The 26747-nt window shown below is 38.8% G+C and overlaps 1 protein-coding gene across 5 annotated transcripts in view; it reads right to left on the bottom strand.

The window, feature by feature from the left end:
• The window catches only part of LOC135205932 (lymphocyte cytosolic protein 2-like), a 408856-nt gene that overhangs the window by 135248 nt on the left and 246861 nt on the right, over positions 1-26747 (bottom strand). For all 5 annotated transcript variants that reach the window (XM_064237130.1, XM_064237124.1, XM_064237141.1 and 2 more), the window contains 2 exons: positions 22519-22579; positions 22254-22307 (listed from right to left, as the gene is read on the bottom strand). In XM_064237130.1, coding sequence (XP_064093200.1) covers positions 22254-22307; positions 22519-22579 — 115 coding nt within the window. The remainder of the gene's footprint in view (positions 1-22253; positions 22308-22518; positions 22580-26747) is intronic.

Below are 26747 nucleotides of genomic sequence, written 5' to 3'. Positions count from 1 at the left end.
AAAATGGTCCAACTACAATGATTAATCTTCATGTGGTTGATTGAAGGTCAACCTGGCCTGTGACTGGAAATGGTCCGGGCTTAGTAATGAGATTTGAGCACAACGAATTAACTAATGGTTCCAGAGTGGCCCATCCAAAGTTTTCTGGGTTTCCACAGCGTGGGTCCCGGGTGAGACCACATCTGCAATCCATTGCATTCTCAGAACACTACAAAGGCGACAGACATGTGGGAGAGGCATCAGGAAACTTGGAAAGGTATTAAACCAGATCCTCTCTTATTATTTCACATCACAGTCCATTCACAGGGATATAGGATTACTGGGTGCTTACACAGAAGAGGATATTACGTTGCTTTATTAGTTATGGGAGCACAGCATGAAACAACAAACGTTACTTCCTGATAAATCACTGTAGCAGACGCTACTCAAAATGGGGATATCACAATTAGATTTAATATCATTAGTAATAACACAAGGGAAATCATTTCAAAAGTAGCAATGAGGTGATGGGTTACAGTATCCAAAACAGTGAATGTGATACTGGACCAACAGGGATATAAGTCGCCTTGGAAAATGAGAAATGAAACATACAGACAAAATGTTTCAGTGGCGTCCGACAGAGGGCAGGTGTGTCATCCTGATGCCCTCTGTCCAGTTTTCTCCCAACCAACATGTGCTCTGCACGAGGTCCAACATGGAGAATCGTGAATAATACTGTGTAACTCCCCAAGGATCATGCAGTAATGATCAAAATTATTGTTATTTTCCCGTGGCATATAAACATTAATTATTAGGATTTTAGAGTTCCCTACTGTCACTTGAAGCCCCTGCAATCTGTCACCCCTGCAGGTCATCACCTTTATCATTTTGTCTAACGATTTGTGCCACAGGAAAGAAAGGCCCCCTTTCAGGAGACCGGCTATGATTTGATCTGTAACTTGCATCGAAGAAGTCGAGAAGGTTCTGAAGTCTTTATGAATTGAATCGTAGATGGCAAGGTCATGTGGCCAGAGGAGCGTTTCTTGCAATGCAATGATGCCTTTGAAGTTTTTGTAGGACATGTTTAGGAGAGGAATGTTCTGCTTGAGGCCCAAAAATATTCCAAGAGATTATGTTTAATGCATCCATGGCTACTCACGAAGACACCAAAACATCAAAATAAAAAACCTTGCAGTAAGGGGAAAACAAGAAATAAAATAGGACTGATAAGTGGGCCTAGTAATCTCTTATTTAGGCCCACCCCAATTAAAAAACTATGAAAACTTTAACCATTCTGAAAAAAAAGTTTTCACTAAAGGAGGATAAAACCTTGCTCGATCCAAAGCTATGGCAAATACTAAGACTATTTTAGTTGCAAAAAGAACTTGATAATTTACAAAGCAATGCACTAATCTCAATGAAAACAACAGTGATTTACGTAAAGAAATTACATAGAACTAAAAGCAAGCACCAACTAAGATTCTCAAACGAGCCAGATAACTTTGAATAAACAAATGGATTGTTCAGCAAGAACAAAAAAACCATAATATGCTCGTTACAAAACCTAGATTACTTATTACTTACTTTGTTAACTTTTTTGTTTTATGCAGAGCCCTCCACAGGGATGATACCCTCTGGCGGGCCCTTGTACGTTTTCTATGTAAGTTGTTCCTTATATTTCATAATTGTCTTTTAGTGCTTTCTCATCAGTATCGTAGTTCCTGCAGAATAAGAGAGTCTTTAGTTCTTATTTGATCTTCACTTCAGATGGTATTTCTTGCTTTTGCTGGGAGCCAATGTAGCTCAATTAGTGGCGGGGTTATTCTATCACGGTAACGTCATCCTTTTGTTAATCTGGCTGCACTATTTTGTACTCCTTGCAATTTTCTTAGTAGACATTTAGGAAGACCATAGCATATAACATTGCAGTAGACAAGCCTCGAAAGTACTTGATTACAAATTGCTGTCTTCTGAGTATCGTGGTTTAAATATTTTCTAATGAATGCAATGTTTCTAATATGATAGTTGCAGGTCTTAACAATATATAGTGTACGATTTTTCATCGATATTTTATCATCAATAGATAATCTACTCATAATTTCCTCACTGCCGCTACAAAGTTTATGGATGACGAGCCAATAGTTATTCTTTTGAAGTGTTCATATTTTCGTAGTGCACTATCAGATCCAAATAGCATCATATTTTCGTAGTGCACTATCAGATCCAAATAGCATCATATTTTCGTAGTGCACTATCAGATCCAAATAGCATCATATTTTCGTAGTGCACTATCAGATCCAAATAGCATCATATTTTCGTAGTGCACTATCAGATCCAAATAGCATCATATTTTCGTAGTGCACTATCAGATCCAAATAGCATCATATTTTCGTAGTGCACTATCAGATCCAAATAGCATCATATTTTCGTAGTGCACTATCAGATCCAAATAACATACAATCAGTTTTGTCTTCATTCGGTTTTAGTTTCTTAGCCGACATCCATTTTTTATGGCCTTCATTATTTCATCAATTTTGCTAAAGCATCTTCTACCGTTTTGAGATGAAAATAGAACCGAGTATCATCAGCATATAGTTTATAACTACAATTTTGTGCTTGTTTAGAATTCTAGGTAATTCAATTTTGTAATACTGTAAATGTCAAACAGCAGTGGACCCAGGACGCTGCCCTTTCTTTTCTGGTTTCACATTTGATATAACCACTCTAACCTTCCTGTTTTCCAAGTAGCTTTTGTGCCTACTGCCCTCAGGTCAACAATCAGCAGATTGTGGTCAATTGTGTCAAATGCTGCACTTCGGTCGAGCATAACCAGGATACCACATTTTCCACTTGTCATAATTTTTATCATATTATTTGTAATTGCGCACAATGTAATAGCTGTGGAGTGGTGTTCTCTGTAAGTTGACTGATCATCAGGTATAATAATGAGTTATTTCACGTGTTTCCACGTTTGTTCTTGAACTAGTGCCGTATCTAAAAGTTTTGTTAAGTGCGATAGGTTAAGGTTTGATATTGGCCTATAGAAGCTAAGATTTTCTTTACCACCTTTTCCTTTGTAAGCCGGCTTTATACAAGCAAGCTTTTTACTATTTGGGAAGGATGCCTGTGCTAAACACATCTGGACAATATCAAAACATAGCTCCCGCAACTGATTAAAGTTTTTAGACTTTTAAGTCACTTTAGGGGAACGGGTCACTTTCACATTAGGTTTTTTTTTACTTTTCTTATAGTTTTTTTGAAGTCATTCATGGTCAGCTCTTCAAACTTACTGAAGTTGTTATTACTTATTATGATCACTGGGAAATCAGAAGGGACCTCCTTATCTAAACTTTGATAGATTCATTCACTGTTTTGTTCAAAGTAGTTCACAAAGTTATCAGCCAGGTTCTTCCTTGAGTCCTCATACTCAGGCTAAATCACTGCGGTTTTTTAAAGGATTTTTCCCTTCACTAAATATTTTATTGCTATATATTTTCCTGTTGCGTTAATTAAGTCGTTGCACCGATTTCTGGCTGTTTTATACAGTGAGAAATTTTCATTACTTCTTGATTCTTTAGACCTTTTCCATAGATTTTCCATTTTTCTTTTCTTTTTCTTAGCTTCATATAATTCACTGTTAACATCTGTTTTTTTTTCTTTATCTATTACTCGCCTTGTCACTTCTAGACATTTACTGTTGTAGTTTGATGCTATTATACTTTTGCTGTAATCTAAAAAACAGCCTACGCAACGCATGCCAGGTCAACTGTGCACTCCTGACTTGTTTCTCTTATTTTCTTTGTGTTCCCAACAATAAATTTTTCAGCTTTAAAGTGGGTTTTGTTTCTGTAAGTTTTTCCATTGCATAGCCTTTCCATATATTTATACTAAATGTGACTACTTCATGTAATGGAGATAGTTTAGGAAGTCACTGACTTCGTCTAGAAATGATCTCTTACTTGCGCTGGTGGTTTGAAAGCTGTCATAATTTGTATGTGTTTATTTGTGTGTAGTGTTAGTGTTGATTTATTCAAATGTATTGAACACATTCTGGTTCATTATATAGTATACTTTGTACACTTTTTGAAACAAAGATTCCCGCTACACCACCTTTTTTGTTTTCTCTCGGTACATGGTAAAAGTTGTGAGTCCCTGGGGTCATTCCGTTTATTTTAGAATAATTTCTTACATTATTGCTTAGCTAAGTCTCCGTTAGCATACATATTATCTAGATTGTGATCATTTATAAGATTTCTAATAGTTTTGGTTTTATTTCCAACTGACTGCATGTTTATTAATTGCATAGAAGATATATCATTAGTCAAAGCCATGAGCCGCATTATTTTTCGCCCTTGATACCTAATACCTGTTCAGCCTATACTGTGCACTTATTCCCATCATATGTTTTCTGTTCAGTCTCACTATAGTGGGGCAGATAAGAATAATTTTTTAGAAGAATCGTGCAAATGATGACACAAGCATCAAATTTGGCACAATTGTTCTCCAAGGGATACTAATCAAATCTGCCCAATTGGGCAATTAAAAATCCAAAATAGCGGCCATTTTTCAAGATGGCAACCAAAATAACCACCACCTGAAGTTGATGTTTTGCTTAGAAATATTTGTATTTGTCCGAATTGCGTGATCTATGTGTGGATTCCTATGTTCTTAAGCCTACTGATGTATATTTTCTAGTTAATAACGTGGTTAAGGCACTGTATTAAAGGAGTGATTGTCGGGCACTACCAAGGCACATTGATGACATCACTGCTGTGAAACTCAGCATGGAGTTCAGTGTCAGCAGCTAAGTAGGAAATTTATATTGGCATCATACTGCAACAACCTACTATAGTCGATTAATTTAAGGTGGATTGTGCCTACGAGATGTTTGTTTGGTGGCCTCTGATTGGCTGGTACCAGGAGGTAGGCTGCTTGCTCGTTTTGTCATATTTTCGTCTGTGGGTTGGAAAACTAGCAATATGTTTATATTTCTTCATTTTCTCACGTTTTGCAAAAGATAGGCAAGTTTTGGTCATAGCAAAGAATTCAGTAATAACCCTTAAACGCCGACTGGACGTATTTTACGTCAACATTTTTTGTCTCTCGGGTGCCGACTGGATGTATTTTACGTCGACATACAAAAGTTTTTTTTTAAATTCACGGAAAAATACTTATAGGCCTACCAGCCTAAAACTTTTGAATCATGCGCCTTGGGGGATGCTGGGAGTTCACGAATCGAGGTGTTGTTTTGTTTAGAAGCATGACCCAAGTGTGCATGCACGAAATGCTTTCTTCTCGCTCCAGTCAGCATCAGCGGTGCATCGTCCGAGAGCGATCTTTTGTCGCAATAGAGTTTTCCTGAACTTGTGCGAGACTTTGAACATTTGTGTTGCTACAGGACGTTCGTAGAGATGTCTCAACGACGTGTGGACCGCGAAAGGCGCGTTTTACCCGTCGGAAGGGATCGTGTAAGGCGTTTTTTGGACTTAGATGCTGGCGAAGGACCAAGCACCCAACATAACTTTGCGCCTCAACGCCGTTCTGTGCGACCACGTGTGGATGAAAGTGGTTTAGGATCATGTGTGTCTCGTGTGCCTTTGGTAACCCCTAGGAAGCATCAGGGCGTCCTTAGGGGCATTCGTAGGAATTTGGGAGGCCTCCAACCAAGGGACATAGACGAGTATCTTTTGGAGCTTGATCGGAAATATGTCGCAAGTCCTCATTTTGATGGCGGATGGTCATCGAGTGATGAGGACATCAGTCCCGATGAAAGTGAGGACGAATATATGCCCCCAATGTCCGTTCGAGGCTCACATCCCGAAAGTGAGCTCGAATTTAGTGGTTTCAGTGCCTATGAGGGGGAATCTGAAGAGGGGGAGGATGGGGATATGGGGACTAGTTTCATCGCAGATGACGATACTGAAAGCGAAGGTCTAAGAGAGGGTGATGGGCTAATGGGGGAGGGGGGGGGGGTAGTGTGCGAAATCGCGCCCGCGGCCGTGCGCGTGAGAAGGTCGGCTCGTCGCACCAGCCAAGGTGAAGGACGGTCGTCCGAGAGCGACGAGGGGTGGACGGAGGACCCCACCCCTCCTAACATGCACCCATTCATGGCAACACCTGGGCTCACCGTACCGGTACCCCAGACTGCTCTGGGGTTCATCCAGCTGTTCCTTACGCGGGAATTGCTGGAGTACCTGGTAGAAGAGACGGTGGACTACACTCGGTACTGCCGGTATGAATTACGGACAACATTGTCGTATTATTGGCAGGGTTGCAACCTCATCGACATGGCGCATTTTTTGGGGCTCCACATTTATTTTGGTATGACACCTGCTGCCGACGTCAGGCAATATTGGAGGCGGAATTATTTTTTATGTACGCCCAATGTGCCTGGCGTTTGTCCCGTGATAATTTCCTGGCGTTGGACAGGTATTTCAACGCCTTCAACCGAAGGGCCATACCCCGGAATAACAGTGATCGCCTCATCCTAATCCGCCCAGTGTTGGAATACATTTGTGAACGGTGTAGAAATCTCGTGGTTCCTGGAAAGAACCTTTCTTTGGATGAGGGGATGATGCCTTACAAAGGACGTCTGAGCATTAAAGTGTATAACCCCAAGAAGCCGAAGAAATATGGAGTGAAATTTTTTTTTATTACCGAGTCCAACACTGGATACGTCGTGGACTTTTCAGTGTATTCCGGGGTCTTCTCCACGCTGCGTGACACTGTATTCAGTCTTGTGGGACGTTTCCGTAACCGGAATATCACTTGTTTATGGATAATTATTATAACTCGGTATCCCTGGCCCAGGAACTGTATGAAGCAGGTGTGCACATCAGTGGTACCCTTCGGTTGGTGCGTGGGGCCCCGATTTCCCTCAAGAGGTACGCTAGTTATCCGCAACACCTGGCAAGAGGAGAGACAGAGTGGCGGCGGAAGGGCGCTGTCTTCGTCATCTGTTGGAAGGGTGTCCGACTCGTCCCCATGATTACGACGAGTCATGAACCCATCCAAGAAGAGATCGTACAGCAGAAGAAGACACGTCGACAGGGCCGAGTTGTGTTTGAGGAGTTTCGTATCGAGCGGCCTACCGTCATTGGGCACTACAACAGGCACATGGGAGGAGTTGATCTCTTTGATCAGCTCATCCAGTATTATCCCTTCGCCAGGAGAACCAGGAGGTGGACACAGAAGCTCCTCAAATACATCCTTCAGTTGGCCCTCCAAAATACCTACATACTGTACTGTTGGTACCGAGGTAACAATCTTCCGAGGTTGTCCCACATACAGTTCCTAGAGGTAGCCGGGAATGCCCTCATCAACTTCAATCCCGATGAGTGGCCTTCCATCACTGACCCCCTGCCCCGAGCTGCAGATCTGCCCCTGGCGGAAAGGGCAGATAGGAGGCCCAACTTCGGTCGACCTGCCGCCGCCCGTGCTGTAGATGCCCCCGCTGACGACGCCCCTGCTGACGACGCCCCTGCTGTTGACGCCCCTGCTGCCGACGCCCCTGCTGACGACGCCCCTCTTGCTGCCGGCCCTGCCATCACCGCTTCTCGTCGGGTAGTGGACCCTGTGTCTCGGCTGCAGCCAGGGGATCACACACTGGAGGCCCTAGAAGGGCGCAGGCAGAAACGGTGCCGGGTGTGCCATATGAATGGCAGAAGGAGAGACACCTGGTTCTTCTGTCGTACCTGCAAAATTGCTCTTTGCTGGATAGGGGACTGTGACCGTAAATACCACAGTATGGTCATGTATTGGAGTGTGCCTAATAAACCGACAGCATAGGGCGCACGGGGCTGCCGGGCCCATCAGCAGTAGGGGCGCGCACCTCCCTCCTCCACCTGTACCTCATCATGTCGAGAGGAAAAAAATGCAAGACTTCAATGGAGGAGGGAGAAAACAAGAATAAAACGAAGAGTCAGGATTACGAGTGAGTATTCTGCATTTATTTTATATTTATTTTTATAATTTTTACAATTTTTATATATCCGTATCTGTGCATGATAAAATAATAATAAGACATTTCATTGTATGCAAAAAGAAAAGTGTCACCTGCATTCCTTTTATTTATGTATTCGTACCAGAATCGAAAAAAATGTAATATATATATGTATATATTTATATATCATATATCAGATATAAGATATAAGAAGAATAAATATAGATATATATATATAGATATAGAGGTGTAAGAATATATATAGATATAGATAGATATAGATATATGCTAGATGACATATATATAGGATATTATATATAGATATATATTATAGATAGATATATCGGAATATAGATATATAATATAAGAGGTGATAGGATATAGATATAGGGAATATTATAGTATATATAGAGATAGATATCTATAGTATATATATAGATATATACATATATAATAATATATACAGATATATGCTATAATCATATATATAGATATATATATATATATATATATATGATATATATAGATATATATATATATATATATATATATATAGTGTATAATAATATATAATAGCATAGATATAGAGATAGCTACTATATATATAGATATATATATATATATATAGGACTATAATATACAATACATATATATATAGATATATATATATATAGATATATATAGATATATAGATATATATAGATATGGATCTATATAGTCTATATATATATATATATCTCTATATATCAATATTTCAGATATAATATGGGTATATATATAATATATTATATATATAATATCAAAATATAATATATCTATATCCTACATATATATATATATATATATCTATAGGTCTATATATATTATATATATATTGGTCTTTTTGGGTAAGCAAATTACATAACAGTCTAGTAATATTCATCATTTATCTTCACTTTAAAACAAATTGGAAGTCTCTAGAACAATATTTAGATTTATGGTGAATTTTTGAAAAAAACTATTTTCTTCCTTCCGCGCGCCGATTCTCGGCAGTGAATCTCCGAAATGCGGAGGTCACATTCTCCTAATATTTGTGCCTTTTCATATTAGGCTTTTTATAGAGTTTAGTTTCATATATGAAAATGTGCGCAAAAACATGCAGAATACAACAAAAAATATTTGAAGGCTGTAGCATTTCTCATTTTCGAAATCTTTGCATATAAAAAAAATTTATAAAAAAATTTCGACATTTGGTCAACTTTAACTCGTCCGAAATGGTCGAAAACTGCAATTGTATGCTAAAACTCTTACAGTATCGTAATATTCAATAATTTAACTTCATCTTGAAACAAATTCGAAGTCTCTATAACAATATTTCGATTTTGGTGAATTTTTAAAAAATTATTTTTTTACGTCTGCGCGTTACGAATTCATGCATCATTTTGTGATAATATTTTCTCTGTGTTGCTTTTATCGTTTTACAATGTGTTATATACCAAAATAATCGCAATTTAGTGTACATTACAACGAAAAAAATGTAACTTGATACCTTTAACCGTTTTGCGCACAGCGCGATTTGAATATAATTATATATGAAATTTCGTTTTTGCGCTATCATATATCGCATTATTTATATATGATAATGATAATTCTTTTCATTTCTGATGGTTGCATACTAAACTTCAGCCAATGACAAAAAAGGGAGCCAAAAATGAACTCCTAATCTTGAAAACTAAGCGCGCTGTGATTTTTTGAAAAAAATATTTTTTCCGCTTCCGCACTCACTCCGAAACACCTCCGGCACACGGGAGACAATTTTTATTTTACCGCTTCGGCATTTAAGGGTTAATTGTACAACTAAATAATCTTTTCCTGAAACCAATAAGATAAAGCACAATGGAATTACGAGTAAAAGTGAAGAGGGAAACATTTCATTCTTTATACCTGTTTTTATTTATCATCGGATTTTTAATAATTCATGCCATCAAGATAAAATAAAACTTGTGTTTTCATACAATAAATTCCCCATCAATATGCTGGTGCCTTCAGATTTTAGATGTGTGTTATATGTAAAGAGAAAATTAAGAATATGTCTTAAAATGTTGCATCCGTACTTGACTCAGCCTGAAAGGAAGTCAATCTTCCTTAATTCTATGTTGTTTATTACTTCACTGAGATTATTAATTATCACTCAAATAAGTCTCTGATATCTCATTCATTTGAAAATATATTCATATAATAAAATTAAAAACCATAATCTGAAAATAGAATTAAAAACAATATTCTGAAACGACCTGATTAAAGCTTAGACTTTGTTGAAGAGTGCGAAGTCTGTCCACAGAGTTCAACTTCTTTGCTGGACTGAATTTCCCACTTCCCTCCTAGATCTCAGCTAACAATACCAGATGCATCCATATGATTATAATTATTTTCCTTATCAGATATGTCCGGACATTCTGTATGATATTGGACTGAAAATTTTTGGCAATGATAATGGGAATTCTGTGTGTTTAATTACAGAAAATGTAATGATATAACATAGTAAGTATTGTCGAAACTGCAACCTTATTATATCGCTAATAGGCAACTCAAATCTCTTGCCGAGACGAAAAGCACAATGGTCTTGCAGATCTCATTCTCTCGGCAAACTTGAATCATTTACGGATGTAACATAATAGGACATATTTTTCATTTTCTCTTCACATATTACACGCATCCAAAATACACGCATCCAAAATCTGAAAAAAACCAGCATATTCAGAGTGAATTTGTTGTATGAAAACACAAGTTTTATTTTATCTTGATCGCATTAATGATACAAAATCCGTTGATAAGTAAAAACAGGTATAAAGAATTAAATGCTTCTCTCTTCACTTTTACTCGTTGTAATTCCTTTGTGTTTTATCTTCTTGATTTCAGGAAAAGATGACTTGGTTGTACAATTAATAATGAATCCTATGGTAGAACAAAATCTTCCTTATCTTGGGCAGAACGTGAGATAAAGGAAGAAATATAAACATATTGCTAGTTTTCTAAGCCACTGAGCGAGTGGCCTACCTCCCGGTACCAGCCAATCAGAGGCCACCAAACAAACGTCTTGTAGGAACAAGAATCTACCTTGAATGAATCAACTATAGTATCCCAAATGCTGCCTAATCAACCCCAAATCAGTTAGGCAGCAGCACCTGAATGGACAGGAAGTGTCAGAGTGGGAGAGTCGAACCAATGATAACAGGGTTTTAGTTATCTGGATGGTGTACAGATCGCATGGGACTTATGACACTGGATGAACAATCGGACTAGGTGTATGGCACAGTGCAAGAACCTAGTTGTATCCCATACAGGAAAGCGCCTATTGTATATTACAGGACTTAAGAGGCCTATTACACTATTACATTTACAGGTCAGTAAAAGGATAAACCCTTGACCCTGAACGTCATTGTAATCATGGATGCGAACTCTACTGGACAATCATGGAAAACAGACTGGACCAAGTGTTGCCTATGTCAGGAGGTTAAGAGGGAAGACCTAAAATCTCCCCAGGCCAATCCTGCAGAAGAGGGGATGATGGATATACGAACCTGGCAAAGAATATTCCTCTGTTTCACTCACTCAGTGCACTACCAATCAAGCTAGACCCCTGCAAGACTTGACGGAGGTTCTAGGATATAGGAAACATTGAGAAAAAATAAGGCACAATATCATGAGAGTTGCAGGCTTCTGTTCAACAACACAAAGTTACACCTAGTTGAAAAAAAGAGCAAGTCGTGTAGGTACTAGTGATGAGGGTAGTAAAAGTAAGATTCCACGAAAGCTCCAAGAAACTAAAACAAAAGAATGATTCTTCTGCGAAACTGAAGGAGGGGAGCTTAGAGAAGCAATGACAATGCAAGTGAATAGGAGAATAAATGAGTGTGCCAAGACACTCAGTGATACAAAACTTCTCGCTAAACTAAGTGCAGGAGATGTCATAGCCCAAGAAGTGAAATATCACCCTGGCTGTTTGGTGGCATTGTATAACCGAGAACGGGCATACCTATAGGTGCGGGAGCAAGAAAAAGCACAGGAACACTGGAAGGATGCATGCCTATCCAATTGCTTTCTTTGAACTAGTCACCTAATACATATGTGAGATGAAAAATGCCAATGAGAGGCCACCGACTTTCAAGCTTGCTGATTTGACCAAGCTTTACAAGCAGAGGCTGGAACACCTTGGTGTTGACTCGCCTGATGTTCATCCTACTCGACTCAAGGATCAGCTGCTTTTGCACATTCCACAGCTGTAAGCTAATCGCCAAGGACGAGAAGTTCTGTTGGCTGTTGATACTGATGTAGGTTCAATCCTATCAGAAGCATCCCGTTACTATGAAGCAATCCATCTAGCAAAAGCCGCTGGGATAATAAGACAAGACATGCTCTGTCAGAAGTTGAATTTCAGCAGCTATTTTCAAGACAAAGACTTACAACAAGCTGTGCCACCATCACTGCCTCAGTTTGTGTGCATGATCAGACATGGTGCTGACATTAAGTCCTAAATCCATCATGGAGCTTCGAAATCAGACTTTGCTACATCACTACTTCTACAGTACAACTGCTTCGCCAAATACAAGGAAGGAACGGATATCCACAGGCATTCCAAGAACCGGGAGCCACATTTTGCAGTCTACATGGGCCTGTATGTGTTTGCCAAGACGAGGAAGAGAAAAATAATTGAAATCCTCCATGAGAATGGGCTCAGCATTTCATATGACTGGGTCCTAGAAATCTCAGCACAGTTAGGAGCAGTTGTTGCACAGTATATGGAAGATGGAGTAATCTGTCCCCCAAGTCTTGAGAAAGAATTTGTTCACAACTGGAGCAGTTGACAACATAGTTCATAATCCGACTGCGACCACAGCTGAAACATCTTTACATGGTACAAGTGTGTCCATTTTCCAGCATCCAAACACAGGAAACCCTGGTGATGAACATGAGCCACTCAAACTAGATATAGAGTAAAAAATGAGGGTTATAAAAGTTCCAGAGCTTCAGAAGCATACACCAATATTTGACCAGCATACATCACCAAAAACCCCAATCCTCCTCCATTTGCAGACTTAGAATGTATTTGATGATATTACTGAACATTCATCAATCTCAGCCAGCATCCAACATTGATTCATGATCTTGACATGCAGAGGCTGGAAAGATTCATTGTCCTAATGTATGACAGATCAAGCACAGCCACTGGTGTGAACGAAGCAAGACTAGATCTGTTTGCCCGCAAGCTGAGGCCGTACAACTCAAATTCCACCAACAGAGGCCGCCGTCAGAGAACATGGAAACCGTGCAGCCTACCAGACTGGGATCATCTGGGGCCAGGCAACCCACTGTAATCCACACATGAGCAGTCCAGCTGAATGGGGGTGGACACAGAAAGGAGAAGCATGACAGATAAATTGGACATCACTACCACCGATTGCAGCAAGCTGTCAAGAATAATTGACAAAGTGCTCCTGTAAGAAGGTTTGCAAAGGAAGATGCAAGTGCTCTCAGGCAGAGCTTCCTTGCACATCACTCTGCAGCTGCATGTGTGAACAGTAGCAGATCGAGAAACAACAGCACAGTGCATAACTTTGAAAATATACTAGCCTGGACAAAACTTATGTAAAGAAAGACAAACATCTTGATGGTCATCTTGAGAAATATGTCTCAGAGTACTTTTTAAACAGGAAAATATAGTTCAGCAAACTTCAAAACAAAGGAATCCACACTTAGATCATGCAAATCAGACAGCTACAAATATTTCTAAGCAAAACATCTACTTCGGGTGGTTATTTTAGTGGCCATCTTGAAAACGGCCGCCATCTTTGATTTTCAATTGGCCAATCGGGCAGAGTTGATTAGTATACCTTGGAGGACACTTGTGCCAAATTAGATTCTTGTATCATCGTTTGCACGATTTTTCTGTTATCTGCCCTACTATTATTGCCTTTCTTTTCACAATTTTTACACTTGGAGGTGGTGTTAGTACATTCATTTGATGTACAGTGGTACCTCGAGATACAAAAGGCTAGACTTACGAAAAACTCGAGATACGAAAGCGAATACAAAAAATTTAACGGTTCTACATACGAAAAGTTTTCAAGATACGAAAGGTTTCTGTAAAGTCCGAGATTCGCCCGAACCACCGATAACAATTTTGAAACTCGCGTGCCGCCAACTTAGTAGACTCGCCACCATCCTCCTGCTCTCCCATTGGTTCCTGATGCTAGTCGCGGCCCTGAGATCCTTCTCTCCTATTGGCCAGCATCCCTCCCATCATGCATCTACATATGTACGTGGTGGCGTGCCTCGGCCACTCGGTACCAGCATCGTTATCGTACGCACGCGGTATTCGTTTCGGGATCGTTAACTGTTTCTGAATCTACTAGTCAGAGTTGACATTGTGATGGTGTTTGTGTCATGTGTATTTTTTAAAAAATTTCTCATTTCTTTTCACAGAAAATGGAAAAAGAAGAGCACCTCTTGAGTGACGACATATATGATATGATTGACCAAAATCTCTCTAGTGGGATAAGTGACCAAGATCTCTCACATGGGATAAGTGATCAAGGTCTCTCTCATGGGATAACTGTAAACTTTGCAAGGTTGGTAGAATCTCCACTCCCTGCTGAACAGAGGGTGTTGACCAATTATTTACAACATGCATACAAGTATAATCGAGGCACTTCAGTTTATGTTGAAGGTCAGCAGCCGAACATTCAGTACCCAAATCAGTTGCAGAGAGAGCAATTGGTTGAACAGGGTTTTGATGGACACCAGGGCCAACAGAGTCATGAGGTGCAACAATTAGTAGATAATTATCAAGACGGGCAGCCGTTAATGAACACTACGCGCTGGCCTTGTGGGAGATTGCCGCTTTTCATGAAGTGCAATCGTTTATAGAATAAAGACACCCCGAAAAGGCTCACACAGTTCGTATGCTTGCGCAGTTCGATGACGTTTGCCTGAGTCGTTTCAGGAACATTGTGAAAAGTAGGCAGAGGCAATCTTCCTTGGATCGTTATTTTTTAAAGAGGCCTTTAGCATTAGCAGGAGTAAGCAAAAAGGAAGAACCAAGTGATAAAAAACAGAAAGTTGTAAGCAAAAAGGAAGAACCAAGTGATAAAAAACAGAAAGTTGAAGGTGGTGATGAAGTTGAAATTCTGTAAAAGAAAAAAAAAACCTACGTAAATTAAAAAAAAAAAAAAAAAAAAAGTTAAAAATCAAAAAAAGAAAAAAAATTTTTTTATTTTAGTTTTTTGTAAAGTTAAGTGTTACAGTTTTGTTAATGTGTTTCGTAAATTTTTGTTTAGTTTTCCTTACATTTTTTATGTGTTTCGTAAAGTTAAGTGTACGTACGTATCTGCCGTTTGTCCTCCTCCTCCTCTGCCGCCACTTTCGGGGATAGCCTCACTCGAAAGGTAAGCTTCCACATTTTACGTACAGTATTTCTTGTATACCATGTACACTAATACACTTTATTTACAGGTTAATTTGCATTACGTTATTAAGTTAGGTATTTAATGGTCCAATTTGTTGTAGTATTTCATTGTTTATAGGTCGATTTAGCTTTATTATGAAATTTACTGGGGTGTTTTTGGAGGGCTTGGAACGGATTAGCCATTTTACATGTAACATGTGGTCCAAGATACGAAAACCTCATGATACGAAGGGCGCCTCGGAACGGATTAATTTCGTATCTTGAGGCACTACTGTATAATTTTCACCGCATTTAGGGCGAACTTGGTTACGTCCACAATTTGTTGCACTATGACCAAAATCCTGACATTTATAGCAGCATTGATAGGGCATGTAACAGTCGTAGGCTCCACACTGCAACGGCTATAGAGCATATACTTGTCACCGCTATCATAGACAGTCTTTTGTGTTTGTGGTGTGCATTTGATGATATAGCACTTATATTTGTCATCTTTGACTTTCATTTACTTTACAATTTTTAGGTCGCCGTCTTCAGAAATGAGAGTAGTACCGATCCATGCATTTTTTATAATGCTACTGACAATGTCATCTTCATCCATCGGAACATAAACTACTTTTATTTTGGGTTTAAATTTACTCTCCTCATTTACTGAGATATCACTGATTCCTTGAATCTCTGTTATTGCCTTTTTTAAGTTTTTCCTATCCAGAAATCTTACAAATTAGTGTCTGTCTCTTATTGTTTTAACCCGTTCAACTGGCGACGTTATTTTACTGATAATTTGCTTCTTTTCATTAGCTGCTGTGCTCTCTTCGTCTGTAGATTTGGTCAAAAGCTCTTTTTTGTCTTGAGTGGTACTGCATAAGTTTTGTCCATATTTGTCATAACCTTTACATCTTTATCAACATTTTCAACTTTGCAATGAATTTCATCTTCCAAGTTGGTCATGACGATTCCTGAATCAGATTTGCTAATACGTCTGTTTGCTTTTATTTCTTCAAGTTCATCCTCAATGAGGTTCATGTGTGTTTTTTGTTCAGGTCCCTTGCAATTCTTACAGATGTACTACAATATGTTGTTACTCGAAAGTATGTGTATTTACTCTCAATTCCCGAACTTCTGTAGTGGAACCATATAGGTACCACACATTTCACAGCAAGTTCCTTCATCAACAACTTAATCAATTTGGGGTGACTCATCTTCCTCCAGTGTTCTCTGTATTGTTCCATCTTGATATGCCTCTCTGATCATTTCTTGACACAGTTTATATGTTATTCTAAGCTTATCCATTCTTGTTCTAAACCCTCTAATATTTGATTTCTCTTTCTCCTTTCTATTCTTCGTATTCACTTTATGACAGCACTTCTCCGACAACACGTCCTACTCGCACGACAGCCACGTGTTGTGGCAAACGAGAAACAAAATGATTCAAACATTTACAGGCATAAAAAAAATCACATTTCCCTCCTTACTTAATAGCTAATATTCCACCCATCATAACCCATTAGTACTCGAAAGTTGCATGCTCAACCAAAGCCTGACCTAACCACCTATGATTGTATTTCCAATACACACTTAAAAAATCTGCTGTACCAATTTACACGATGATGAAATGGCGTATTCTGTTGGCACTCGCCACGAGGTTCAAAACTTCTTCCAAAACTTTCATTGTTGTATAAAAACATATACGATCATATGCCCTAAGTTCAATTATTTCATCATTAACCACCGTGACAAACTTTGACTCCCGAGCACTGAGTGTATGTTCTCTGGATCTGTCTTGGGCATTGCCTTGGGTTAGAGTCTAAGCTGAACCAACTAGATTCTAGCACAGACTTACACTTGGCAACTGAACTCTTTCCCCTCCAGAGATTCTGATGACTTCAAGTGACGTAAAGATTAACCATCAATTTTTGACGTCAGGTAAAACTACTGACACATGAATAGTGTTGGGGGATGTTGTACTATCTGTCGTGCAAGTGAGGCGCCTCAAATGAGATGATCAATGAACCAGTTGAAAACAGAAAAGCACAAAACTTTTGGCTTATTTTTCCTTTATAAATGCAATGACTTGCATAAATGGCGATAACATATATCAATGGAAAGGAAAATATGCATCATATACGCTTTCATAGTGCAAAAGAGATTTATAAATCTCTGTTATGTTTACCCTAAAAATTATTTACAAAATATTGAGGAAATATCCGTTCTTAGCTAACGTCAACACATCATTTTACATATAGCTATATTTGATGGTTCTTAACTTTCAGGGATGGTATACAGTAAAGTACAATTTTATTACTTGATAATAAGGCCAAAATCAGCATTTTATTAGAAAAGAAATTGACAACATGAAGTAAAACACGCTATTCCTAAACTCTTGTGGTAATCCAGAATGGAGCACGTTTTATGTAACCCAGACGAATTTCGGACCAACCTCGCCTTCTCAAAGGGCTGAGAAATTGAACACTTGAAAATAACGCCTTTGGTAACATACGTTAGTTTGAAAAGAAAAGAAAGGAATATACGAACAATCAATTCATTTGAAATAAAGCTTAAATGCCTCTAATATCTATAACTTTATTTGGGTTGGCCTAACTTGCTTCATTAGTAAAAATTTAAGTCTCTTGCTGTCGGAGGAAAGCGAGGTTGTGGACATGACCTCTGATGTGTCCGATAGTTTCTTGCAAATGCGACGAAGGGTCATGATTCCGGGTTGGGAACACGTCCAGCCACCCACACCAAGTAAGGACAAGGAATTCCTACATGACATGTCATAAGGTGGAAAAGCTTGACAATGGCTTTACACTGTGACCAGGCGAAAATCAACTGATGTGCTCTAAAAAGTCACGAGTAAACTATGGTACGTGACTCAACAACTAGAGGATATCTTCAATGATCACTGGAATGGCAAACACGTGGCTCTTTTTGGGAAGGTGTGTACGGGGCCAAGACAATTATAAAAACTGCATAACTCATTCACCCACACAATGATACATAAATTGCCTTTCTTGAACTGTTTATAGTCCGAATTATAGAACTAGGATGCTGATCGAAGTGTCTTCTGTCGCACAGAGAACTTTATCTCCAAAAGAGTCTTGCATGGCACGAGGGGGTTACTTTGCTAGAACATGAAAGTTAATTACAACCACCATGAGGACAAAGATAAAAAAAATATAGCAAAGATGAAAAATAACAGGTCGAAGATCGTTTATATAGTCGGACACAGTCGCACAATATGTAAAGGTGGGGAGAAGGGGAACAAAGAAGCGAGGACAAAACACAAGGTAACTATAGTGATCTATAAGTTAAGTCTATCTTAGTTTAACCAGATCACTAAGATGATTAACAGCTCTCCTAGGGCTGGCACGAGGGATTAGATATTTTTACGTGGCCAGGAACCGATTAGTTACTTAGCAACGGGACCTACAGCTTATTGAGGGATCCGAACCACATTATATCGAAAAATTAATTTCTATCAACAGGAATAAATTCCTCTGATTCCTTGTTGGCAGAGCGGGGACTTGAACCCGGACCCTGAGATCAATAGTCGAGCACGTAACCGACTCGCCCAACAAGGGACTATAGTGATCTGTAAATATTATTACTGGGAATAAGAAGGGAAGAACAAACAGAACATACATTATTAGCATGGCTAATATAGTGGAGGAGTATTACTAATATGAAGATTTGCTAAAATTTGCAAGAAAACATAGTGAGGCGATGCAGAAGCAGTGGCAGGAGAGAGTGGCAGAGAAAGGATGAAACAGTTTCTTTTGGGGCAAGGGAATTACTTATCTTGGCTATATACATTAGAAATAAGATCAGATATGCACGAGAATGGGTACGAAGAAAACAGTCTGATATCACAACTTAATAACACTGACATAAAGACTATGTATTCATTTTAGGAAACTTACTCATGATTATTTCCTAACCACAATTAACTTGCCTTGGGAGGATTCCTGCAGGATGTACAAAAGTTGACTGGAAATGAAGCAAACACTAAATCACACAAAACGTCTAAGAAACAAGAAGAGAAATCACACAAGCATCACTAGATGAGTGACAATAATAATAATAATAATAATAATAATAATAATAAAATAATAATAATAATAATAATAATAATAATAATAATAATAATAATAACCACCAAGAAATTCCTGAAGCCGAACCAAGTAAGAGACTCTGGGAAAACATCTGGAGCAATCCGGTATCACACAACAAACATGCAAAATGGCTTCAGGAAGTCAAGGAAGAAGAAACAGGGAGAATAAAACAAAGATTCACAGAGATCACGACAGACACAGTCAGACACCAACTAAAGAAAATGCCAAACTGGAAAGCCTCAGGTCCCGATGAAGTCCATGGATACTGGCTCAAAAACTTCAAGGCCCTACACCCACGAAAAGCAGAACAACTCCAGCATTGTATCTCAAATCACCATGCACCCAAATGGATGGCCACAGGAAGAACATCCTTAGTACAAAAAGACAAGAGTAAGGGAAATATAGCCAGTAACTACAGGCCTATCACCTGCCTACCAATAATGTGGAAGTTACTAACAGGTATCATCAGTGAAAGGCTATACAACTACCTAGAGGAGACAAACACCATCCCCCACCAACAGAAAGGCTGCAGAAGGAAGTGTAGGGGCACAAAAGACCAGCTCCTGATAGACAAAATGGTAATGAAGAACAGTAGGAGAAGGAAAACCAACCTAAGCATGGCATGGATAGACTATAAGAAAGCCTTCCACATGATACCACACATATGGCTAATAGAATGCCTGAAAATATACGGGGCAGAGGAAAACACCATCAGCTTCCTCAAAAATACAATGCGCAACTGGAATACAATACTTACAAGCTCTGGAATAAGACTAGCAGAGGTTAATATCAGGAGAGGGATCTTCCAGGGCGACTCACTTTCCCCACTACTCTTCGTAGTAGCCATGAATCCCATGACAAAAGTACTACGGAAGATGGATGCCGGGTACCAACTCAAGAAAAGAGGCAACAGAATCAACCATCTGATGTTCATGGACGACATCAAGCTGTATGGTAAAAGCATCAAGGAAATAGATACCCTAATCCAGACTGTAAGGATTGTATCTGGGGACATCAGGATGGAGTTTGGAATAGAAAAATGCGCCTTAGTCAATATACAAAAAGGCAAAGTAACAAGAACTGAAGGGATAAAGCTACCAGATGGGAGCAACATCAAACACATTGATGAGACTGGATACAAATACCTGGGAATAATGGAAGGAGGGGATATAAAACACCAAGAGATGAAGGACACGATCAGGAAAGAATATATGCAGAGACTCAAGGCGATACTCAAGTCAAAACTCAACACCGGAAATATGATAAAAGCCATAAACACATGGGCAGTGCCAGTAATCAGATACAGCACAGGAATAGTGGAATGGACGAAGGCAAAACTCCGCAGCATAGATCAGAAAACCAGGAAACATATGACAATACACAAAACACTACACCCAAGAGCAAATACGGACAGACTACACATAACACGAAAGGAAGGAGGGAGAGGACTACTAAGTATAGAGGACTGCGTCAACATCAAGAACAGAGCACTGGGGCAATATCTGAAAACCAGTGAAGACGAGTGGCTAAAGAGTGCATGAGAAGAAGGACTAGTAAAAGTAGACGAAGACCCAGAAATATACAGAGACAGGAGAATGACAAACAGAACAGAGGACTGGCACAACAAACCAATGCACGGACAATACATGAGACAGACTAAAGAACTAGCCAGCGATGACACATGGCAATGGCTACAGGGGGGAGAGATAAAGAAGTAAACTGAAGGAATGATAACAGCGGCACAAGATCAGGCCCTAAGAACCAGATATGTTCAAAGAACGATAGACGGAAATAACATCTCTCCCATATATAGGAAGTGCAATACGAAAAATGAAACCATAAACCACATAGCAAGCCAATGCCCAGCACTTGCACAGAACCAGTACAAAAAAGAGGCATGAATCAGTGGCAAAAGCCCTCCACTGGAGCCTGTGCAAGAAGTATCAGCTACCTTGCAATAATAAGTGGTACGAGCACCAACCTGAAGGAGTGATAGAAAACCAGAGTTGAAGAGAAAGAGAGGGAAAAAATGGATAAGTATCAAGATCTGAAAATAGAAATAAGAAGGATATGGGACATGCTAGTGGAAATTGTACCCATAATCATAGGAGCACTAGGCACGATCCCAAGATCCCTAAAAGGGAATCTAGAAAAACTAGAGGCTGAAGTAGCTCCAGGACTCATGCAGATGAGTGTGACCCTAGAAACGGCACACATAGTAAGAAAAGTGATGGACTCCTAAGGAGGTAAGATGCAACCCGGAACCCCACATTATAAATACCACCCAGTCGAATTGGAGGACTGTGATAGAGCAAAAAAAAAAAAAATAATAATAATAATAATATTATTATTATTATTATTATTATTAATTATTAGTAGTAGTAGTAGTAGTAGTAGTAGTAGTAGTAGTAGTAGTAGTAGTACCCACAGTCAAAGCAATAAAGATTCAAGTAAAGAATTTTTTTTTAGTCGCTCACACAGTCTTTGCATTTGCATTATTGAGAGAAGTGTATAGGTACCATGGTCGACACCCTGAAGCAAAAATAATTATCTAAGATTTATAGAACATGAACACAACTCTGCTTATAATGGATATATAATCAAAGGCAATTAAACATAGGAGACTATGGGTGCTTGTCTACTTGGAACAAAGGCTGCAACAATATGTAATTACTAATATTCTCATGATAATAAAAAAGCTTTGGTTGATGGCACATTCACTCCAATTTCAAACTCCATATCAACTATAACGAAAGTATGTAACAATTAAACTTACTATGAATGTTCCAGATGGGCTTCCAACAACTTCATATTCATTATCAGTGTCTTCCTGAAAGAATCAAGATGATTTTAGTAGGCAAAACCACAAGAACGTCATAAGACCACATTCTCAAGTAGCATTTCAGATTCGATTATGAACAATATTTTTCTGTTTCATATCCTCCCATTCATTCCCATTTACCAAACCAAATATCTCTCATATAAATCATATGTTCTGTCGGCAAAGGGAATCAAAAGAAGCTGTTACGAGTACTGCTTACCACTGGGGGTGATGGTGCAAATCGGTGACTCAGCCGTCCTTCACTAATGCACTCCGGCTGGCTATAGTAATAAAAAAAGAAAAAACATAGTTACCATGCATGAAAAACCAGCAATTCTGTATGGCTGAAGCCATCACAGAAGAAAATTGTAACGGTACAATACCTTCTTTTTTGTTAAACTTACCAAAGATCCAAACTTTGAAAACAAAATCGTATTTTCAGAGCTAACTTAGATAAATATATATAAATGTGTGTATATATATGTATATATATATATATATATATATATATATATATATAATATATATATATATATATATTGCCTACCAATGATACACAGGAATAGGCTGAGAAAGAAAAAGTCATCTATTTCACTGAAAACATCCATTCCAGATGTTACAATGCAGTGGCCGCCGGTGGCCTCCCATTTTTTTTTTTTTCTTTTTTTTTGCATAGGAAATAGGTTTCAGTATTTAGTGCGGAAATGCAAAATCGGTAGAAATACAAAAATCCCCTTTAAAAATGTACAGAGCTGGTTTATAACTGCCAAATACCTTGCACCCCTAAACTAAAATACTTATAAATGCCTATTTTAATATTTCACTGCTTAACTTGATAGTTCAAACAAAAATATCCCTTAAATTATCATACTAAGACAATTTAATATCGTTTCAAACAAAAATACAGCCCAAACCATCATCCCGAAACACCCAAAGTAACCTTACATGAAAGTGCCCTCCAACTACTTTTACTCCAAGTAGGTCTATATATACCCTTAAAACGCTTATAACTGCCCAGTTTAACAGTTCATCGCCAAACATCAGTTCAAACAAACATAAGCCTTATACTATCATCCCAGGACAACCTAATATCATTTCAAAGTCATGTTGCAAAATCAAGTACATACCAGCCTGCAACTCTTACTACCCTAAGCAGTTATGACGGACCATGAATAGAAGATGTCTTGTGTGCCAATTCTTCATATATATTATACTTTAACAGACAGAGATCTTATACATTCACAATTGATCCCTAATCCTCTTTCCCTGCTGAAAGCAACCAGATTTGGTGAACAGTAGCACAAAAATCCAGTAAATGTACCTTGCTGTCAAACTTCTCAGTTCCAGAGGTCCTTTATTCCTCAAACCATTGGGCCGTGGAACCGCCCCCCTGAGGACGTTGTGCAAAAGTTTAAGATGAGATGCAACACATTATTACCCTAAAACAGTTCTCATCGTATTTCAATAATTTATTACATTTTTACTTGACTTGTTAAACTGTTAATTAATTTTTCTTTAAAAAACATTATCTCTCCCTTCATTATTTCCTATTACCTTCCATTACTTCTTTCACTGAAGATCATATTCTTTGGATACTTGAATTTAAGGTCAATGGCCCCTGTGGGCTTGTTCCATATGAATAGACTTTATGTTTTGAATATAATAATAATAATAATAATAATAATAATAATAATAATAATAATAATAATAATAATAATAATAATATAATAATAATAATAATAACCAATAATCACTCTTGACAGCTAGCCTAATCAAGAAATGCCTCCACATACCCCTGTAGAATGACCTGTCTCGGCCAAAAGAACATATAGTCTTCTAAAGGTACTTCCTACGCTGGTTCATAACCAGGTAATCAGGAGTCATCATCTCTTATATTGTCTCTTCCTCTTCAATATATGGGACGCCAAAGAGGTTTATGTTTTTTCAACTACTAAGAGTCTGTGTCTTGGCAACAAAGTCAGGGTAAATGATTGACCAATGTAAGACCAATGTCTGATATGTGTGATTGTCTAACAGGGTATGCAGCTTATTACAATCCTCAAGGAGGTGATGGATAGCAGGAAAGTAGTTTTCATGGTTAGATGGTTTAGAGACAAATCTTAAAGCAGTTCATCAGGAACCTTTGATAATATTAAGGAGGACAGGAGAGGTCTTCACTGAGCAGTTGGATCATCTTAGGTAGCCCTTTCTTGTAATGGAAAAGCATTCTGAGATCCTGGGATGTCGTTACTCTGGTGTCTCATTTCCAACAACTACAAGAGTAGCACCATAGAGCATTATATGCAGATATTGATATCTTCTGAGGGCACATATGAATAAAAAAGTCAACAATCAAAGTCAACAATCAAAGGATTAGATGCGTTGACGAATCCATTCCAATTTGTTTGTAAGAGGTTGATGGCTAACGGTCTGCAGGAATGAGTGGTGGTTAGCTTCAGTTACCTTTAGGCATAAAACTTGTGGAAGTTTGGATGCCGCAGGAGTCTCTTCCACACTGATATGTCCTGGGATGATCCACTATCAGTTGAAAGAGGTTTGCAAACCAAGCCATTCTTGTGCAGTTGAAGCCCAGCTTTGACAAATAATTGCCTGATTAGGCCGAACGGAGAGGTGTCAATGTTGGGGTTCTCCAAATTGTACAGCATGGCATCCAGCTTTCAGGTTGTTAGAACTGGCTGTACAGAACAATACAGTGAAAGCTTGAGGTTCAGGATCGTCAGAAACAGCTCCATTAAAGGCCTGCCTTACAGCTGCCATAAAGTCCGGCAGACTTCCAAAGCCACTGACCATACTCTGCTTCCTCTCCACTGAGGCTGTATGATGATATTCTAACTTCCTGGCTGCATGATGATATCAAGCGCTAGCGCCACAGAGGTTCAGATCTAATTCTCTCCCGGTTTCTGAGATACACTACTGTGGTAGAGTTGTCTGGCATAATTTTGTTAATCTTGTATTTCCCCAATGACTTGAACAACTTGAGAGCCAAAATCAGCTTCAAGTTTCGAGAAGGGGATGAGCTGCTCCTTGTCTAACTTTAATCAATTCTCTGTTGCCTGCTGACTAGGATGGTGTGGTTTCCATTGTGCATCAATGTCAGCTGACTAACAATTTAAGACCTGTAGTTGCAAGAAACTCAATCTGAAGCAGCTGTGCAGGCACCACCAGCTTGAACTGTATGAAATCTGTATGATATCTGGGAAATTCATGCAGATGCAAGTAAGGCTGAAAAAAGTAATGGGCTTGTATTGAAACAATTTTGCTTTTAAACATCATATATTGATTAGATATCACTGTCACTATCAACAATATTCATGTGGCAATGTTTAATTCATTCCGTGTGTGTGAGAGAGAGAGAGAGAGAGAGAGAGAGAGAGAGAGAGAGAGAGAGAGAGAGAGAGAGAGAGAGAGGATAACTTTAAACATGAGCAAATGCAAATTATCTGTGACCAAACTTTTATTCCCTTTCTGTTACTCTGTGACCTGGCTTTTATGCCCTTTCTGTTACCTTTCTCTGTGACCTAGCTTTCATGCCCTTTAAGTTACCTTTCTCAGCGACCAAGCTTTCATGCCCTTTCTGTTACCTTTCCCGGTGACCAAGCTTTTATGCCCTTTTATCTTTCTCTGTGACCTAGCTCTTATGCCCTTTCTTTTATCTTTCTCTGTGACCTAGTTTTAATGCCCTTTCTGTTACCGTTCTCTGTGACCAAGATTTTATGCCCTTTCAGTTACCTTTTTCTGTGACCAAGCTTTTATGCCCTTTCTCATCTTTCTCTGACCAAGCTTTTATGCCCTTTCAGTTACCTGCCTTTCTTTTGCCCCTTATTTCTTTCTGACCTGTGAACCAAGTGCTTTACGCCCTTTCTGTCATCTTTCTCTGTGATCAAGCTTTTATGCCCTTTCAGTTACCTCTGTGACCAAGCTTTTATGCCCTTTCTGTCATCTTTCTCTGTGACCAAGCATTTATGCCCTTTCTGTTACCTTTTTCTGTGACCAAGCTTTTATGCCCTTTCTGTTACCTTTTTCTGTGACCAAGCTTTTATGCCCTTTCTGTCATCTTTCTCTGTGACCAAGCTTTTATGCCCTTTCAGTTACCTTTTTCTGTGACCAAGCTTTTATGCCCTTTCTGTCATCCTTTTTCTCTGTGAACATCTTTAATGCTTTTCACCTGTTTTATCCCTTTCTGTTACCTTTTTCTGTGACCAATCTTTTATGCCCTTTCTGTTACCTTTTTCTGTGACCAAGCTTTTATGCCCTTTCTGTCATCTTTCTCTGTGACCAGCTTTTATGCCCTTTCAGTTACCTTTTTCTGTGACCAAGCCCTTTATGCCGTTTTCTGTTCATCCTTTTTTCTCGTTACCAAGCTTTTATGCCCTTTCTGTCATCTTTCTCTGTGACCAAGCTTTTATGCCCTTTCTGTTACCTTTTTCT

Source organism: Macrobrachium nipponense, chromosome 11 (genome assembly GCF_015104395.2).
Source record: "Macrobrachium nipponense isolate FS-2020 chromosome 11, ASM1510439v2, whole genome shotgun sequence".
Lineage (NCBI taxonomy): Eukaryota > Metazoa > Arthropoda > Malacostraca > Decapoda > Palaemonidae > Macrobrachium > Macrobrachium nipponense.
This window is presented reverse-complemented; position numbering and strand designations above follow the sequence as displayed.